The sequence below is a fragment of the Drosophila teissieri genome, chromosome 2L (genome assembly GCF_016746235.2).
Source record: "Drosophila teissieri strain GT53w chromosome 2L, Prin_Dtei_1.1, whole genome shotgun sequence".
Lineage (NCBI taxonomy): Eukaryota > Metazoa > Arthropoda > Insecta > Diptera > Drosophilidae > Drosophila > Drosophila teissieri.
In genome coordinates, this window is record NC_053029.1 from 5001817 (window position 1) to 5017144 (window position 15328).

The following is a 15328-nucleotide window of genomic DNA, read 5'->3' on the forward strand; positions in this document are numbered from 1 at the left end:
TTAAAATGGAAAACAAAACCTAAATAAACTGGACTAAATCATCAAACATATTCTTTATATTTGGGACAGACCTAAAAAGGGGGTACTCATCCAACTAAATAGGATATATATTTCAAAAGACCCTGTGCGGTTTGTATATATAATCTTTCTACATGGTTGGACTTTATTTTGTATATATAATTCCTTTTCGTATTTTTTTAATTGAAATATTGCTCGAATATTTGCTAGATTTTGTCACGTAAATTTAGATTGCAAGTACATACATTTATATTCGTAATATCTATTTATATATTTAATAATAATAAATTTTACAATTTAATTTCTAATTACTCACTTGCTTATGTTCGTGTTTCTGTGTGTCTGTTGTCTGGCTTCGTTTTTGGATTCGTGGCTAAGATCTAATACTAATAGTTAGTCGCTATTTAGTACGTATCGCATTCAACATGATTCATTCATTGGTAATCACTTACAGCTGAGTTAATTGTTTGTTTTTCGTTTTTGTCAGTGTTGCGGTTAGTTAGGCGCGTTTTTTCTGGAGTTAGCTGTTTGCTTTTGATCGTCAACTCATCTCGGTTTATTTAAAACTTAAAGAATTACAATAGTTTAGTACTTAAAATTTATTTTGGTTTTACATGCGCTGCGCATCGTTTGTTGCTGTGCTATGTGCCATTAGGTAGACAATTTGTTTGAGTGTATTATGCATTAATATTAGATACAGGTTTATATATTTGCATACTTTATAATTATATAACACTATGTTATAAAAATGTACATGGTTTTGGTTTTGCTACAGTTTTAGTTTAAGTTTTAGTTGGTTTAGTACGTACAACTCTTGCAAGTAATCATTTGCTTGTTTAAAAAACACGTTTAAGTAGTTGTAAAAATGATGAATCCATATTTATATATATTACAAAAACAAGTTTAAGCTTTCTTTTTTATCAAAAGTATCAATTATGTAGATCGTTATGTTAAATTTGTTTAATCTTCTAGTTTGGCGCATAAAGCTGTGTTGCGTTTAGCGTAGATTTCTCATTTCGATTTGCCTTAAATACTTTTTGTCTTGCGTTAAAAAATGCAAATTTTGTAAAATTAATTTCTTAGTTATGTTTTTCGTTTTTTTCTTTTTATAGTTTTATACAATCTCACTGTTTTTTAGTTTAGTTTAGTTTAACAAACAAAAGCAGCGCTTTCAACTTAAATAATTTAAAAAATAAACAATGGTTAACATTCATCAATAAAAACAAGCTAAAATGATTAGATCATTTAGTTAATTAAAAGTAAATAAATTTTTAAAGCCAAAACAAACGAGATCCTGCTCGTGTGCAAATTATTGAGAAATGACTAAATTTCGTATTGGTCCTTCGCCATTTCCTCTACGAGTCGAAATTTTGAAAACGTTTTTTTATGTAGAATAAATAATTTTGTGTTGTTTTGAGTTCGAATAAAGTAGATGTATAATTTATAAAAATAATTTAAGTTTTGCGCGTAGACATGAGTTTACCTTTCTTTGTTTTTGCTGCTTTCAGTAACATTTACAAACAATTTCAGGAAGTAGTAAAAATAATATTGCCACAAAGTATATGAGTAAAAATATTTTCTCTCTCTTTATAAATAATAGATGTGTGTACGGTGTGTAGTGTGTTGTTTTGGGTGTACGGCTATAGCGTCGCGCATAAGTGAGTGTGCGCTATGGAGTCACCATATAAAATCTCATAGAATAACAAAATATAATATACGATATACATAGGTGTATAAAAATAAAATTGCAAAACATCTACATAACCAAATAATAATAATAATAAGAATCAAAAATCGATTGCAATAACTTAAACATTCTACGAACTGTATGCTAATTTAGTACAACTCTGTTTCTGCTTCTGTGTTAACCGAAATGAAAGTATCTAATTTAGTAATTTAATCTAGCAGCACTGTGAAGAGATTTGCCAGTCGTTGGTTGCGTTGCATCCGCTGCATTCAACACCCGTGTACATGAGTGTGTGTCTCGTCTTTGAAATGGTCTTTCATTTTGGGTTGCTCATCCCGCTCAATTCCGCTGCAGCTCCCAGCGTCCTAAGCCGATGCCGCAGCCGCTGCAGATGGCTTCTTGGGATCTGTATCCGAGTCGGCGGACAACGGCGGCGGCGGCGCACCAGGAGAAGGAGGAGGAGGAGCGGCTGGGGCAGGAACGGGTATCTGGCGGCCACCGCCCGGCCTTCCCTAGAGCGGATGCAGCTTGGTCGTGTGCACAGTGAGGGCGCTGCGCTGCGTGAACCGCTTGTCACAGTACGGACAGGTGTACGGCTTCTCGCCGGTGTGCGTCCGTATGTGCTTGGTCAGATAGTCCTTCACGCTGAAGGACTTCTCGCAGTACCCGCAGTGAAAGGGCTTCTCTCCTGCAAAACAGCCACGATTGGCGAAACGGAGAAAGTTGGGATACTCGGTTAGCACATGTTGCTAGCACTCTCAGCCAGTTTGCTTGGTGCGTGCAGTACCAAAGGTTTGATTGTTTGATTGATTGATTGATTGGTTGACTGTGTGGTGGATGTGTGGGTGGGTACAGTAGATATGTATGCATATCAAAATAGGGTTTTGCACGTAATCAAACTATATATAGATTATATATTAAATGTGTATATATATTTGGTTGGTGTTGTTAAAATGCATTCGAGACATATTATTACGTAATGAGATGAGGCGGCGGGCGATACGGATTTGGATTATCATTTTGCATTGCTACCCTCACAGAAAGCTTGCTCAAAAGTAGTTGTGGTTTTGATTTTCTCGTTCTGTGAGGGTATGTAAACTGTGACTCATACGATTCGTTATTGGTCGCTAATCGAAGATGGCAAAAATTCAAGGTCCCGATTGTCACTTGCTGGAAATCAAATAGTTGCTTAACTAGCATCTCAAACTTGACGATTGATAATAATCTAAATTAAACTTTTGCGAAGCAATCAAGATGAAAATCTTATTATAGAAGCACACGTAATCGGAACATCATATTAATTATTAAATGGCATATTGATTTCACATTAATCAACTCGATTTCTCACTACGGTTGTCGTTTTTAATTACTATATTCAAGGTTTCGGATTATTTAGACTGCAATTTCAAGAGAATACACTTCAGCAAGTGACATCCTAGCCAGATCCTGATCTTGACCATTGGGTTTGGCAATTTTTGCCGCCTTTTTCGGCGTGCTTTTCTGCGCAGGCGCTGCGGCGGCTCGAGTCTGGTGATTGAGCTTCGGCAGGGAGACTGGCAGAGGTGAGAGATTGATATTGGTACTGATTGATTGAGATTGATTGATAGAGATTGAGCGAGTTTTGTGTATGGCAAATGGGAATGGACTTGCATACAGAGGTTTCTCTTTTTTGAGTATTGCTTTTTTTTCTCATCACGCTGAGGTGACAATTTACTGATCGATTGATTGGTTGAATAGTCGATTGATTGGTTGAGTTGATTGAGAGCTGATTGACTGACTGAATTGATTTGAAAAATATTGCTTCTCACCCGTGTGAGTCGTTAAATGTTTGTTCAGGTAATCCTTAACAGTGAACGCCCTGCCACAATAGCCACATCTAAATGGTTTCTCACCTGTATGTATGCGAGTGTGCTGTTTTAGTGTATTCGATTGAGTGAAGGACTTGCCGCAGTAGGAGCACGTGTAGGGGCGTTCTTTGGGCGTGGCGCTGTCGGAGTTGCGGTTCGGAGAGTGGAGATTCGAGAGTTAAGAATTATTCATATTCATATTCACAAAATAACGCGCAGAAACGGAGAAGAGAAAGATACAGAGAGAGAGAGAGAGAGAGTGGGCGCGGGAGAAAAGAAAGAAATTTAAATTATATTATTAGTAACACTCGATTTAAAAATAAGTTGCAAAACAAACGACACACGAACGCATGGGCCTCGTCCCAGAGCTTCGAGGGCGCGCCCATGCGCCCAGCTGGCCCGAAGGAAATCAAAAATAATATATATACAAGTGGTAAGATTATTGGGGTTAGCTCGGCGATCACGCCGCCCCACAACGCACAGGGAGTCCCACAAAACAGAACGTGGTTCCCTTTGAGCTGGAGCGGGCAATGCCTTGGAATGAATAACGGGTACTCCGGCAATGAGCTAGGAACCACTCTTATCTTAAGACAATGTAATTGAACGTTTCCCTAGATGCAGACACTCAATCTTGCTGAGATTAAGCTGGGGCCTATAGTATGTCCACCAATATTTTTGAAGTTCTTTGTACGACAATGTCTCATCACTTCCATCGTTAGTTATGCAATTTGTTGCTTTAAGTAAATTGACGCTACTATCATTAAAATATCTATAAAATCATCAAATGCCAGTTACACGACTATAGCGTTTAAGGTGGCTGTCATTAGCTATCATTGCCGGAATACCCAGTCAGTAAGATGCATATAAAATGGATTTACTCTGCTTCGCCTGTGTGTATCTTGCGGTGCATGGCCAGCGTGCCGGGCGTCTTGAAGGTCTTTGGACAATCCGGGCATTTGTGCCGGATCTTGTGCGCCAGATCGGCGGGCACCGTTTGCGTGCCGACTAGCACACCCGAGCTGGCAGGAGCGGGTACACCGGGATTGGCTTGTATGGCATAGACGGGCACAGAGTTGACCACATCACCACTATCGCTCAGGCTGAGTGGCTCCTCCTTGATAATGACCTGCGGATGGGCCACAATGGCGCCACCGTTGGCGTTCTTGTTTAGCTTGACGGTGAGCGGTGGCACCTTCAGCGCCACCTGGTCGCCGGCGAGATCCTGATCCTGCTGGTGATGGTGCACCTGCTGTTGTTGCGCCTGCTCCTGCATTTCACGCTGCTGCTGCTCCAGCAGTTCCTGCTGCTGCTGCTGCTGTTGTTGGTGCTGTTGCTGATGGTGGTGCTCCGCCTGCAGTTGCTGCTGGTGGTGCTGCTCCTCGGGCGTCAGTCTCATATCACGGGGCGCCATCGTCGGCAGCTGGTCGTCGGGCGTCACCGCCGCCTCCTGCTGTTCCATGAAGCCCTGCTGTCCGGCGGCCAGCATGGCGGTGGTGCAAATGGAGCCGCACTGCGTGCATTTGTACTCGTTGGGCTGCTGCGTGGCCGAGTGGATGCCATAGATGCTGCATATGAGGCAGCGGGCCAGGAAGGCGGACGTCTGATGGGCCAGTCGATGGTGTTCGTCCAGATCGACGGCGTTTCCAAACTTTTCATCACAATTGAAGCAGGGGTGGCTGAGCTTGGGGTGCTGCTGTGCCTGCGGATGGCCACCGTCCAGCGTGGCGATGGCTCCCTGCGCGTTCAGCGTGATCCCGTGGCACAGCTGCATGTGATCCGCGACGTGCTGCGGCCGCTCGAACTGCTGGTGGCACATGGGACAATAGTGCGGCGACACGTGCACATTGGGGTCCATGCTGAGATTGGGCAGAAAGGCGGTCTTCAGGGTGTCCATGTTGGCTATCACGGAGGCCACTTGGTGCGTGGGCGTGGCTGGGGCGGCGGTGGAGGTGGCTGAGGAGGGGGGCGGCGGCGGCGCTGGCGACTGATCCTCGGGGCGTGGCAGACGCTGTTCCTGTGGATTCGTTGTGGACTTTATCATTTCACTTCCGCTGGCGCTTGGAGTAATCGCTTCTTTTTGACTTGGTTAGTGGGCAGGAGCAGGAGCAATTGGCGGTTAAAGAAGGCGATAGGCGCTGCAGGAGTAATAAAAATCATAATTACAGGCGGCCACAAGCGGATGTACATATGCAAGACAGATGTGTGTGTGTCGGTGTGTGTGTGTGCGGATTGATGTGTGTTCTTTGAGTCTGGCAGTCGCAAATTAGCAGGAAAGAATTCGGAAATCACAAATTCACGAAATCTTCAGACCCGATCTTCTGCATTTGACCCCCAATGTCCCCCCACAGCGGCTGGCTGGCTGGCGAAGAAGAGGAAGAATGAGGAGGAGAAGAAGAAGAAGAAGAAGAAGAGGAGGCAGGCAGCAGCAGCGGCAATGCGTTCGAATTGAAAATTTTTTTCAGTCTGTCATATTCTAAATTCGGAATTCTATTTTGATTGCTTTTTCGGTCTCTCGTTTTGTTTCCATCTTTCTTACCAGCGCACTGAATATTTACTGCACCTTGTTGTTGCTGGCGGCCGTTCTATTTTGTTGTTTTTGGAGCGGGGGTCACGAAAATGCTGGGGCGGCCAATCAGTTTAATAACATTTTCTCCTTTGTACAACAAATAAACGTATATTAACAAAAAAAATTTTTCACTTTTATTATTATTTTTGGCGAAAAATGTACAACTACAACAAAAAGTATCGATTACAGGCATCGAAACTTCGTTTGGCAACGTCGCCCTAGAACTGGCGATATGGCAACGCTTTTGCTAACGATGTTTTGGCTGACTTTTCATTAAATTTGTCAAATATCACCTTTTTTAGGTATGTAAATTATAGTATGATAATTATTTAGTTTAACTTTACAAAAAAGGAAACAAAGCTTTCGATATTTTGGGACGTAATATTTAAAGCTATCGGAACTATTGTTCTGCGATAGTTCGATATTTTCATAGGTTGATCATTTCACAACAATTGGAAAAAGCATTGTTTGGTGAAATACAATATAATTAATATTGCAACAAGGGTGCAATTGGCTCCCCCTTAAATTGGGCATCTAAAGCGCCACAAATCTCAATTGTCCTCCACCGCGGACACATCAAAGTCCACCTGCAATCCGCCGCTGGTCAGGATTTGGACAGAGGCTCTGCATACTGCCACAATTACCACCGATATAGAACTTGATCTCGTCAAGCTGAGTGCCAATAGGTTTGTCGATCCACAGCACCAAATTTCCATGTATATTGACTCTCTTTCAATTATGCAGAATGTCGTCACCATGGGTTAAGAGCAGCGAGCCAGCGCAGCAGGTGAATCTGGCGGATATAATGTCGGAGCAATATGCCCACAAGTTGCACGACAAGGAGCTGCAGCGCCACACGGAGAGTCTAAAAAAACCTAACCAGCAAATACCACCCGTTTGGGGGGCCGAGGCCTCATCCCCACCAGCTCCTAGTTCGTTAAGGAACCAAAGCGATGCGGAGGAATGGGAGGATTACTCTGCGCTTCTCAACGACGAAGGACACCTACCGGAGGACATTCAGCTGCCGGAAGATAGCGATGCGGTTATAGCCCAGCTATTGCAGTCCCAGTTCGATCACGAGTACAATGAGGAATTGCGTCGCATCGAGCGGCAGCAGAACAAGCAGTCCAAGGTCACTGTTACCCTCAATAAGTTCCTACGCGATGGCGATGCCGAGTTTTTACATGACACTGCCGAAGATGACTACGAGGAGGATGAATTGGAGCAACTGAAGCACGACTGGGATCGGTTTGAGGCTAACGAACGGCAGCTTGACTCTATACCACGATGCGGCTTTAAAGTTAACAAGGAGGGCGAGATGATAACAAAGCACGATCCACAGCTCTGTGCCGTGCGTAATGCTCAGCGGGTGATGTCCTTTCCACCGGAGTTTCCCACCGGCGATGCTGCCGGTTTTGACATGAAGCTCTCGAACAAGGTTAGAAGTCGCGAGTTTTAAGAAATACCAAGACCTAAACGTATCTTTTAGGTGTTCAACCAATTAAGAGCCCATTCTCGACGAGGTCGCTCGGACAAACATGAAAAAGTGGCTACCGCAGAGATGGGATTGGATGCGGGCACACGTTTGCTTCTGTACAAGCTAATCAACAACCAAATACTGGAGCAGATCAACGGCATCATATCCACAGGCAAGGAGGCGGTCATCTTGCACGCCAACTCCGATGCGAATTATACAGGCAGCAACGAGCATGGTCACCAGAGTGGTGTGCTAGTTCCGCCGGAACTTTTGCCCCGGGAGTGTGCCATCAAAATCTTCAAAACCACGCTCAACGAGTTCAAGCAGCGTGATAGATACATCAAGGATGACTACCGGTTCAAGGATCGCTTTAGCAAGCAAAACCACCGGGTGATCATCAACATGTGGGCGGAGAAGGAGATGCATAATCTGATGAGGATGCAAGCCATCGGTCTAAACGTTCCAGATGTGGTTGTGCTGAAAAAGCACGTGCTGGTAATGCGGTTCATCGGTGACCATCACAACGCTGCGCCAAAGTTAAAGGATGCCCGCCTGAGCGACGCGGAGCTGAGCTGCGCCTATGAAGAGATTGTGGCCGCAATGCACAAGTTGTACAATGAGGCCAAGCTGGTGCATGCCGATATGAGCGAATATAACATACTCTGGTACGAGGGTAAGTGCTGGTTTATTGATGTGGCCCAGAGTGTCGAACCGAAGCATCCCAGTGCCTTGGAGTTCCTGATGAGGGATTGCGGCAACATTGTTAACTTCTTTGAACGACGCGGCCTGCCCAACATTTACACCAAGGAGCAGCTGTTCGAGTTTATTACGGGTCTCAACTCAGAGGTCCACACTGCCGCTCAGCTGGAGCAGATTCACACGCGTGGCGCTTCCATCAGCCAAGCCACTGCTCCAAACCAGGAGGAGTGCCCCGATGAACTGAAACCTTTGGAGTATCCCTTTGAGCTGGCCTGGGAAAAATCTCAGCAAGATCGCGCGGCCCAAAAGGCTCTGCAGGAAGAGCAGGATAAAAACGATAACAAAACCGATACGGATCAGGATCAGGAGACCGATGATAACGAGAACGATAGTGACGACAAGGAAAAAGTTAACAAAACTGCCAACCATTGAAACTTCTAAAGTGTAGACTCATTTAGTTTAGTTTTTAATTGATATTAACAGTTTGGCCACAGAGATTCCATAGCAAAACAAATGATGCTTGTAGTCAAGCAACTTGACTATAAAAGATCCCTCGAAAAAAGAATAAATAGTTTTGATTTCCGCCTACGGAAGAAACATTGCCTTGTATTTTTTAGAATTTATTTATTATTTTATGTGTAACCTTCAACTCTATGTAGTGTGGTTCAATTTGCATTTGTTGCACTCATGTTGTTACGGATATTTCTCCCAATGGCTTTGATCTTGAATCGTTATTAATCAATTAAGATTAATGCAAATGTCAGGCTTTAATGGCCACACGCCCATCTTCCGAATCAGCTAACCCGACAATTGAACTCATTTGGTGCGCAGTTTTCCCCATTAATTGGGAGATTTGTCGGTTCAATCGGGGATTCGATCAGACGATTACGTATAGAAATGCCATACCCAGTGCACACGACTCTGGACTGTCGATTGCTCGGAGCTAGTACATCTATCTGTACGAGAATAGTCTGGATGCGTTTGCGAAATTGGACTTTGCAAAATATTGCAGTTCAATTGTGACGTCAGAATCCAGTTGAGAGCAGTTCCGTGCGTGCCAGTCTATATACATATGTATATTGCGATTTCTGTAGGGTTCGGTATAGCGTGAGATGCAAAGTCTATTTTGGTTTTCCCTTCCTTATCATTTGGGAACTTGAAAAACAATATATATTTCGCTGAATAGTCTCAGTTTTGATGAAATAATAGCTAGCATAATACTTAAACGCAGTATCAACGGATTTTTGCAATCCGTTTTAGATTTCTGTGGCCCATTTCTTTGTATATTTTCATTTCTTTGCACTCGTTTTGAAAAAGTTTGAGGATCTAAACACAGGGCTGCAATTGGCCTTTCAAAGCAAAAACCGTTTAATGCGTACATATTTCCGTTTCCGTCACAGCATCTGCAATTTGAGTTCAATTTCAATTGATTCGCATTCGCTGTTGTTGTGCAGCCGTCAATCAAAATGGAACTTTCTTTCGATCATCAGCACACGCTGCAGTGCATCCATCTATTATTTGTTGTTTATTTGCGGCGCTTGCAAGTGGAAAATATTATTTATTTTTGATTGCCGATTGAGCGCAGTCCACTTGACGTTGGCAACAGCAGATCTGTACAAAATCGCCTTCTATTAGCGTCTCTTGAAATTGTGATACGTGTGCCTGCGGCTACGGCTACGGCTACATATATGCATAGTATACATATGTATCCGTGGCTATATGTAAGTGGGAGCCCCACACATAGACGCCAATGGGGGGCCCGACTTCGTGTGACGGTGAGGCAAAGCGTCGAAAGGGGGATACGAAGGGGAGCCAAGTGGCGTGGGGATGGAGATTGAAAATAGACGCACCAAAACACAAGTTGGAGCGGCCAACACAGAACCGTGTAAAATATACGTACAAGTGTATGTTCCTATCCCCAATAAAACGAAATCATGTGGCGAAATAAATGTGTCATTCGCATTTAAAATCAAAAAATAAACAACACTGTGAAAATGTTGTGAACTTGAAGGGATTTTAAAATAAATCTTAATTAATAAGAATTTTAATATATGTTTCATAGTTCCTATAGAAGCCTTTCAACTTTGAGCTGTTATTTAATGCAAAATAATTACAAAATGTAAGAAAAAAGAAGTTGTTTGTTAAGATAGATTAATCTTTTTAAGAATTTGGATAATAATTTATCTCTATGAGTCACCAATGATCTCTCAAGTTATCTCGTACCCTGATTTCTAAGAAATTATACGAATTTCGGGGAATTTCGAAATTGAAGGAGCACTTGAAAACCAGCTTTCATTGTGGGGCAACGAAAAAAAGCACGAATAACAAGCCAAAGCAATAATCATAAAGACAGGCAGAAAGAAGTGTGCAAAAAATGGCCAACGAAGGAAAGCGAAAAATACCAAACAAGGCTATAAACTCAGACATTGCGTTTGGATCATCAATTAAAATGTGCCGGGCATGTAATCAGGCGCTCCAGCTCGGATTCCAAACATCAGTGTCCAGTCCACGCTCCCCGGGTGAAAAAGTGGGCTGACCTAGGCAAGAAATTAATTAGGATCACAGAGAAAACAATGTATGTTGAGAACCATGAATTCAAATATTTTAATTTAAAAATTTTAATTTGTATTAGAAATACCCGAAAAAATCCAATGGAAAATAGAAAATGTTTTGAGATCTGAGATCAACATGTGAGCCGTATGTTGCTGGTAGCATTTTCTTCAGGTGTAGCCATTCACTCACACACACGCGCCACTTGACAGTGCGAAGAGGAAGAGGCAGAGACCGAAAACTTCGAAGGAGGCTCGTCGTGATCTTGGGGCCTCTGCTCCACCAGCCGCAGTCGCAGTCGCAGTCGCTGCCTCTGCCGACGCGATCGTGATCGAACTGACCTCAAGTGGGCGCAGACTCCCCCCTCCCCTTTCATCACTCCCCACCAGCACACACACACTGTCGCACACACGGGATGTGCGCAGACTGGAATTTGCGCGTTTAAAGTTAACAATTTATTTGCATTATTAATTTTCATGCTGGAGCTACACTCAAAGAAATCAATATGTAAGCGAGTTAAGCTATGTAAGCAATTTTTATAAAGAATATATATTCTGTTCTTAAAGAATCAACGTAATGTTTAATTAAACCAATTTAAGCCTTATTATATTTTATACACTCGATTCTAGAAAATAATATTTTCGTCAAATTAGCGTTTTGTGTATTTGCACTCCGCAATCGGACTTTATTGCTATCAAAAATCAACAACTTAATAGACTTCTAGAAAGGAAACGGCATAAGATGATAATATTTAGTATTTATATTTAAATACATACATATATGAAACCTCCAAAATGCTTTTTTTTTTTAATTAATATTTATTAAGTGAAGAATCCGTACATCACAATTCCAAAATACTGATTTGCCATGCTTTAAAATATAAAGTAAACAAAGTAACTACTGCACTTACTCGGAGATTTTTCCCAGTGCACAGTTGCAAGTTGGTCAAGCCAAGTGTGTCGCCTCCTCGGCTCTTCCGCTGCTCGACTTGGACACTTGGGCACTTGGACAGTTGGGCACTTGGACAGCGGCGTCTTCTATTTTAGGTCTAACTTGTTAACTAGTTAACTAGTTGCTGGCGTGGAACGCGGGTATGTAATTCAAGTTAGCTACAAAAATAGGACCTTAATTTATTGTTGCCACAATTCCATTGTCGTGGCTCGCTCGCAGTTGGCAGTAGCCGTCCTTACATGGTCATATCATTTTCATTTTTCATGTTGGCGCATCCACACGCCCCCCTTTAACCCCTCCTCCTTGCTAAATAATCGCAGACTTTAACGAAAGTGAAATCTTCTGTGGCCTAAGATGCCAGTTCAGTGCCCCCAAGTACAGTAGACAAGGAGGTACAAAATGTGTGTCAAAAAACATACAAATGATTTGTCATTTTCCTTAAATAAATGCTAGTAAAACCGGAGATTTATTTAATGACCTATGTTTACTTACAGATTTGCAGTCGTAAATCTTAATTTGTAAGTTACATTGTTGTTTAAACTCTGTTTAATGCACTCCCGCATTTTGAATAAACTATAATATTCGCTAGCTAAAATAGTATATTTTGTTTGAATTCTATGAAAAACAAGTGTCCTGATTCTTCACTTAATAAATAATAAAATAAAAAACAAAAAATGAAAAACAAGTTAGGGAAATGCAAATTAACAAATGGGAAAAAACGTTGCATACTTCTAGGTATGTGATACGCAACCTTAAATCGGTGCACATAAATTAATAAGAATGTTCTACTTAAATGAGTCGTAAACCTTCATAGAGTGCTCACTGTACGTGTGAGCATGGATCCATTAAATGGCTACCAGAGCAATTGAGGTATAATTACCATATCTTCCCCCTGGGACGACACTTCGATCCCAGTAAATTATAAACCAGGCACACTGCCACGCCCACTCCGTCGCCAACTACGCCCTCGCCCATCCGGACGCCAAATTCATTAAATTCTAGGGAACCGAAACAAGTCTCAGAATGTTTAAAATAGAAAACGAAACTTGGTGTTAAAAACATGCGCAAACAGACCTAATTGATGTGCGCAAAACAAGAAAAAACCTTTCGAATTGTCAACACAATTTAAGGCGAAAAACTGTTGCAAAAATAATAATAAAAATTGGCAGGCACATGCTAATGAAGGTAAGGTTTATTGGGCTTTTGCTTAATTGCCGCACGAACGGCCATTACAATACACCAAATGACCAAAATGGCCAAAAACGTGTTTCCATTAAAACCACCTCCGAAATGTCCGTCACGTGAGACGATCGCAACGAAAACGGCGATGAATCAGCGATCCAAACGATTTCTATATGCATATATATACTCGTATATTCACACATGTATATACATATGTACATATGTATATTCGCGGTATTCATTAATAAACCGCAAACATATTCGCTGTCAGGTATCCGAACTGGAGGCGTTTACCCTTGACCATGTTTTGACAACCAACATTACCACATGGCCAGAATGGAGGAACCGAACACCGTTACGAGTCGGAACAACCCAATCCCAGTACAGCCCAATCCCATGCAATCCCATACAATCGATCTATTACCATCTACCTGGGTCATAACTCACGTTTGGCATGTGCTGATTGAGGGACAGATGTTTTTGGCCGGCGGATTGATGCTATGGGTACCCATGTGGATATCTACCTGGTCTGGCCGTGTCCAGATTTCTCCAGATTTCGATGACTTGTTTACGGAACGAAACGTGCTGGCAAAATGAAATACGAAGCCCTGCAAAAGCGGCGTTGGCAACTCGAGAACCCCGGAATCGGCAAATACTACGGAAAGTAGATCTTAAGTATGACATAGTAAAGATCTCAAAAGCTTTGCAGCAGCTATCACTCCATTTCTCGCACGTTTTTCGTTGTAACATATAATATTTTTTAAGCAATCTAGTACAAGACTCTGGGATTGTGAGCTAAATTTATGCAAGATGCCCTATCTATATGGCATAGCGGACACCAAGTTCCTCCACCAGAAGAGGAAAAAGGCCAAGATTCGTTCGGATATGGCATCCACCAAGTTCCAACGGAATGAGTTCCTCAAGGGCTGTCCCAAGTACGATAAGGACGATGTACCCATACAGTTTAGGACCACACCCGACTCCCTTGTAGAGCTGTGCATCATTGTGGTGGACAAGCTGCCGTTGCCTTCGATCTTCGAGTGGGATGACATGGACATCAGGCGGTGGATCAATGGCCACGGTTATCCTCAGTATATGGTGGGTAATTCAAAGCGATTCCTATCCAGTTTCATAAGATTACCATGCTCATTTTAGAACACATTTCGGGTGAACATGATCACAGGTCGAAAGCTGCTGCTCCTGGACGCCTCCGCTCTGAGTGCGATGAACATCAAGGACTTCGAACACATCCGGCACATAGCCTATGGCATCCGCATGCTCTTCCACTTCGAACTGACCAAGTTCTCAACCAGCATCACGCTGCCGGACGAGAAGCCCAATGAGCTGTACATGCTCTTCCACACGCAGACCGGATTGAACTACGACGAGGTGCGCCGGAGTGATCTGTACCGGCGGATGCAGATCCTACGGGAGCGGGCCCGCAACCTGGACCACTGGGATCAGCTATACCTGTGGCTGCGCCGCGAGCAGGAGCACAAGTACACGGAACTCATCGGATTGGTGCCGCGCTTCAAGATGTACAAGTGCGAGGCGGTGGCCAAGCCTCCGGCGGAATCGCCACTGGACCTGGAACCCGAGGATATGATGTGCATGACCTGCATACCGCCGTGCGACTGCGACTGGACCTCAAGGGATCTCCGGCTGCCGTGGCGACTGGACTGTCTGCCGCCGATGCTGGAGACCACCATGAGCAAGTGGAACGCCATGCAGGCGCAGTGCTCCACCTGCATACCGCCGTGCGAGTGCCGCTGGCCACCACGGTTCTATCTCACGGGCACCGTCATCCGGTGCCTGCAGCAGCGCTTCCCGGAGAAGTTCTGCCCCATCTTCGACGAGCGGTACAGGGCCTCGCCGCGACCCAGTCTCGTGGAGCGCTGGACTCGCTTCTCCATTTGATACGGAACTTTCACAACCTGTTTATTTCTTAGATATAGATTCCACGTTTAAGCTCCGTAAATTAACATGCACATTCAGTTTTCGATTTTGGGTTCTCTAAAGGGTTTTGAGTCCTTAAACGGATGCACTTAATCCACATACGTTCTATGGAATTTCATATGTTTACAGAGTGATCTGTTCTTCTTGGCATCTACAAAAACTAACAAATCTCTCGGCCAAAAAAGCTATTAATCAAAAAGTATCTGTCAAAACAAAAAGCACTGATGTTTCAAAATTGCCGCGGAAACTGAGCACTTCGAACCGATTCGCTGCTTTGCCAGCAGTTTTTTGTGCCGAATCGAGTGCTGATAAGCACTTTTGGCTACGCATGGCAAATGGGGCTCAGCTATCCGCTGCGATTTGGCCCGATCCCAGCTGGATAATGGCAGCTGGGC

At 43.4% G+C, this 15328-nt stretch overlaps 3 protein-coding genes across 9 annotated transcripts; 2 read left to right on the top strand and 1 right to left on the bottom strand.

Annotated features, from left to right (window-relative positions):
* Nucleotides 1-550: 550 nt before the first annotated feature.
* On the bottom strand, nt 551-6301 carry LOC122611877 (chorion transcription factor Cf2). Of its 7 annotated transcripts, none has more exons than XM_043785246.1 (4): nt 6113-6301; nt 4431-5687; nt 3514-3692; nt 551-2393 (listed from the first exon to the last, which is right to left on the bottom strand). In XM_043785246.1, exons 2-4 carry the CDS (start codon nt 5591-5593, stop codon nt 2218-2220), a joined length of 1518 nt encoding a protein of 505 aa, XP_043641181.1. In that variant the 5' UTR covers nt 5594-5687; nt 6113-6301; the 3' UTR covers nt 551-2217. The 7 variants fall into 7 exon arrangements, with proteins under 7 accessions (XP_043641181.1, XP_043641187.1, XP_043641180.1 ...); XM_043785252.1 differs by having other exon boundaries at nt 4431-5566; nt 6089-6301; XM_043785245.1 differs by having other exon boundaries at nt 6089-6301.
* Nucleotides 6302-6535: 234 nt separating this feature from the next.
* Nucleotides 6536-8882, top strand: LOC122618815 (serine/threonine-protein kinase RIO3). Its single transcript, XM_043795400.1, has 3 exons — nt 6536-6804; nt 6863-7556; nt 7608-8882. Exons 2-3 carry the CDS (start codon nt 6864-6866, stop codon nt 8724-8726), a joined length of 1812 nt encoding a protein of 603 aa, XP_043651335.1. The 5' UTR covers nt 6536-6804; nt 6863; the 3' UTR covers nt 8727-8882.
* A 4814-nt stretch (nt 8883-13696) lies between these two features.
* On the top strand, nt 13697-14955 carry LOC122626283. The gene is made up of 2 exons (XM_043806479.1): nt 13697-14075; nt 14133-14955. Exons 1-2 carry the CDS (start codon nt 13788-13790, stop codon nt 14892-14894), a joined length of 1050 nt encoding a protein of 349 aa, XP_043662414.1. The 5' UTR covers nt 13697-13787; the 3' UTR covers nt 14895-14955.
* The last annotated feature ends 373 nt before the right edge of the window (nt 14956-15328 follow it).

Bases quoted from the DNA above. Each gene is read 5' to 3' on its own strand.
- LOC122611877 (XM_043785246.1), bottom strand. From the start codon at position 5,593: ATGATAAAGTCCACAACGAATCCACAGGAACAGCGTCTGCCACGCCCC. The intron at 3,693-4,430 runs GTAAATCCATTT...CAACTCCGACAG, and splicing joins ATACACACAGGCGAAGCAGA to CGCCACGCCCAAAGAACGCC. The intron at 2,394-3,513 runs GTGAGAAGCAAT...GCTGTTTTGCAG, and splicing joins ACATTTAACGACTCACACGG to GAGAGAAGCCCTTTCACTGC.
- LOC122618815 (XM_043795400.1), top strand. From the start codon at position 6,864: ATGTCGTCACCATGGGTTAAGAGCAGCGAGCCAGCGCAGCAGGTGAAT. The intron at 7,557-7,607 runs GTTAGAAGTCGC...CGTATCTTTTAG, and splicing joins ACATGAAGCTCTCGAACAAG to GTGTTCAACCAATTAAGAGC.
- LOC122626283 (XM_043806479.1), top strand. From the start codon at position 13,788: ATGCCCTATCTATATGGCATAGCGGACACCAAGTTCCTCCACCAGAAG. The intron at 14,076-14,132 runs GTGGGTAATTCA...TGCTCATTTTAG, and splicing joins ACGGTTATCCTCAGTATATG to AACACATTTCGGGTGAACAT.